Source organism: Penaeus monodon, chromosome 15 (genome assembly GCF_015228065.2).
Source record: "Penaeus monodon isolate SGIC_2016 chromosome 15, NSTDA_Pmon_1, whole genome shotgun sequence".
NCBI lineage: Eukaryota > Metazoa > Arthropoda > Malacostraca > Decapoda > Penaeidae > Penaeus > Penaeus monodon.
Window position 1 is genome coordinate 4,055,785 of NC_051400.1, and position 1,278 is coordinate 4,057,062.

The window sequence follows — 1,278 nt, forward strand, 5'->3', positions numbered from 1 at the left end:
TGCTGGGATATATTTGCAGTTTAGCAAACAAAGGGATTACATGAAAAAGTTGTCCTCGTTTTCACATTCGCTGTCAAGATCCATAGACATCTTTTTTATGCAGATTCCGGCTTTTCAGTACTTTCAGCAGTAACAGTGGAACCAGCATCAGAACTACCACCATCTTTGCCCTCAGTAGCACAGGATAAGCAAGGCAGTTTCTTCTCAAGAGCAGCACGGTATTTAGGATGGCTGATGGCATACACGATGGGGTTGTAGACGGCATTAGCCTTGGCGAAGACAGAGCCCCAGATGGAGAATAGAGGAGTAACCATGGTTCGGTTGAACATTCCTCCCCAGTTGATGACGAAGTAGGGGGTCCATGCCACGAACCACAGGCTGACGGTCATCAGAGCAACCTTGCACAGACGACACTCAGCAGAGGTCTTTTGGGCTTCTTCACTCCTCAAGGATTTAACTCCCATCTTCTTGGCTTGTTCTCGCATTCCCTTCTCGTGGGCAGCCACAGCCTTGACAATGAATGTGTAACTGTAGATTATGTAGGCAAGAGGGAAAAGATATACCCACACTGAGTAGACATACAAGTAACTCCTTGAAAATTCTGTCTCCGTCAAATAATCTGTTCCACAGGCAGTCATATTACCCTCAGGAACATAACGATTCCAACCAAAGAATGGTGGAAGACACCAAGCAAAGGAAAAGAACCAGGCACCACCTATCCTTAACATGGCACCTCCAGACGTCAGTGGTTCAGCAGAAACTCCTTTCACAATGACGTTGTATCGATCAGCAGTGATAAATACCATGGTCCAAATTGAAATGCATCCGAAAAGTGAACCAAAGAAACCATAGATCTCACAGAATAGTGCTCCAAGAGTCCATGTCTGCCAGTAACACGACACCACCATAGGAGGGAACATGGTGAGCATCATGAAAAAGTCGGAAAAGGCCAGATTAACAACCAATAGATTAGCAGGCGATCGAAGAGATTTGGTGTTCATGAAAACCCAGATGACGACGAAGTTTCCAGCTAAGGAGAGACATCCCATGACAACCATCCAGAAACCAACAAGGCTGTACCAAAGAGGGTTCATGGGAGGATATTGATACCAGTGTTCGTGCACCATATGGAGAATCTCCTTAGGCGCAGTGTCCACCACTGTATAGTTGCCATATGGATTGGTGGTTTCCAGGACGGTGACCGGATTTGGGTTGTTCCACGACGACATCTGTGGCGAAATGCGAAATATAAAATGAGGGCAGAATTTATTTGTACAT

At 45.8% G+C, this 1,278-nt stretch overlaps 2 protein-coding genes and 1 pseudogene across 2 annotated transcripts in view; all 3 read right to left on the reverse strand.

Moving 5' to 3' along the window:
- LOC119581679 overlaps nt 1-1,278 on the reverse strand; it is a 19,923-nt pseudogene that overhangs the window by 13,958 nt on the left and 4,687 nt on the right.
- LOC119581686 (rhodopsin-like) overlaps nt 1-1,278 on the reverse strand; it is a 7,971-nt gene that overhangs the window by 5,957 nt on the left and 736 nt on the right. The window lies entirely within an intron of this gene.
- Nucleotides 1-1,278, reverse strand: part of LOC119581684 (rhodopsin-like) — a 17,834-nt gene continuing 16,556 nt past the window's right edge. The window contains exon 2 of the mRNA XM_037929808.1: nt 1-1,231. Coding sequence (XP_037785736.1) covers nt 96-1,229 — 1,134 coding nt within the window. The 5' untranslated portion in view covers nt 1,230-1,231 and the 3' untranslated portion in view covers nt 1-95. The remainder of the gene's footprint in view (nt 1,232-1,278) is intronic.